The sequence below is a fragment of the Camellia sinensis genome, chromosome 10 (genome assembly GCF_055761805.1).
Source record: "Camellia sinensis isolate YWXY chromosome 10, ASM5576180v1, whole genome shotgun sequence".
Classification (NCBI taxonomy): domain Eukaryota; kingdom Viridiplantae; phylum Streptophyta; class Magnoliopsida; order Ericales; family Theaceae; genus Camellia; species Camellia sinensis.
Genome location: NC_138970.1, coordinates 51002501 through 51004276, shown reverse-complemented (window position 1 = coordinate 51004276; position 1776 = coordinate 51002501). Strand labels below are relative to the sequence as shown.

Here is a 1776-nt window from a genome sequence, read left to right as displayed (position 1 = left end):
TGATCAATTTTCTTTTTTAATTATTATATTATTTTAGTTATAATTTATAAAATCTTCAATTATATCTCATATGACGTGTAGTTATGATTTTTCTTCTTTTTTAATTATGACTAAAAAAATATAAAATTATATTATTTTTTTAATTATAAGATGCATGAAGGTGTATACCAGAGTCTCCTTTATTTTGAGGAAACAAAAATGCAGTGCAAATGACAGCATAGAAACAATACATTCCCTAGTGCAATGTATCCAAAAGCGTAATAGAAAACATTTTCCTGATATGTATGTCAAATCAATGATTAACATTATACATATACAATGTTTCTACAACAGTATAATCATATCTTTGACGATCATGAAGTGGTATCGATCAGGAGGGAAAAAAAGAAAAAGAAAAAGGGTACTAGTGTCTAAAAGAAGGGAAATGATATTAATAACACTCCACTTTTAGCCTCTCACAAATATCATTTCTCCGAAGAAAAAAAAAAAACAATGGGAGAAGAGAAGAAAGCCCAATGAGCCTTCCGTTCTGTGGATATCTCGCCGTGGAGCGTCAGGTCACTGATGAAATAGGAAGAAACTTCTCTTTACCATTTCCGAGAAATGAATTACAGGGGATATAAGTAATAACAAATCAGGTGAAGCATTTGTTACGACCTTGGCTCTGAAAGAGGTAAAATGAAATGTTCACCTCAGAAAAAAATAAGCTACAAGAAAAGAGTGTCTTATTTGCTCCTCTTCTTGGCTTCACTGTACAGAACAACTCCGATGACAGTAAGCAAGTAGCCCATCATCCCTGTTGCTGAGATGGGATTCTTAAATATTAGAATGGAGATAACCACAGCAACGGCACCTTTAGCATTTCCCAGTACCTGGAAATATTGCAAAAATTTCAATCTCAAAGTAGAGTGCCACAGAACAATTTGCTATCAAACTGAAAAATAAAAAGGCTATCGAACTGAAATCAACATGCACAAAATTTTCACATAATGCCTTCAGTAGCATTTCACCGTTCAGTTCTGACAACACGGTTACCATACTCTGACAAAATATTGAGGAAGAGGCTTGATTTGGATACTCAACAAGAAGCCAGATTACAGCAGTTTTTGGTAACCATCCACTGATTTTTAGTGTTTTGGGTATAGCTTAGACTCACAGAGGTGCCCCACGGATGATGAGTTCTTTTATATATTTATTTTCCTCAATCCTGCAATTTTGAGTTATGCATCATGCAACAAAAAGAATGATTTGTGAGTTATGCATCATGCCTGTAAAATGTTTCTTTAGGGAGAAAAAAGGCAAGACTCCTGCTAGTGTTCCAACAAATCACTCACAGTTCTAAAGAATTTACCACGCAACACAACCCTATGTCATGACACAAGACCACGTCACAAATGACGCTCTGAAAACAATTAACCAAACTGAAGAACTAGCATATTACAAGGACGTATCAATGTTAAAACCTACAGTTTTACCTTATGCTGTGTTTAGTTAGAGGATTTGATGATGGATTTGGAAAGAAAAATAGAAAAGATTGGTGAAATGTGAATAAAATATACATACATTTCACCTAATTTCATACACCTTTTCCTTTTCCCTTTCCCTTTCCAAATTTCTCTCCAAATCCCCCAACCAAACACCGCGTTGATGATTATTAATAACCATATCCTTGATTAGAAAAATCCTCTGCTTTTTTATTTCAATAATAAAAAAAGAGTCCCCAGTTCTTTTAAGATATCACTAATGCCAAACTAAAACAGGAAAGAAGCTGTGTAA

At 34.0% G+C, this 1776-nt stretch overlaps 1 protein-coding gene across 2 annotated transcripts in view; it reads right to left on the bottom strand.

Moving 5' to 3' along the window:
• Window positions 1-281: 281 nt before the first annotated feature.
• Window positions 282-1776, bottom strand: part of LOC114293680 (putative sugar phosphate/phosphate translocator At3g11320) — a 9641-nt gene continuing 8146 nt past the window's right edge. Inside the window, exons 4-5 of one of the 2 annotated variants that reach the window (XR_014341998.1) lie at window positions 1011-1207; window positions 282-872 (exon numbers count right to left, since the gene is read on the bottom strand). Coding sequence is in view for 1 of the 2 variants with exons in the window: in XM_082891353.1 (XP_082747479.1) it covers window positions 726-872 (147 nt within the window). In the remaining variant the exon portion in view is untranslated. The remainder of the gene's footprint in view (window positions 873-1010; window positions 1208-1776) is intronic. The other variant, XM_082891353.1, reaches the window with a different exon arrangement.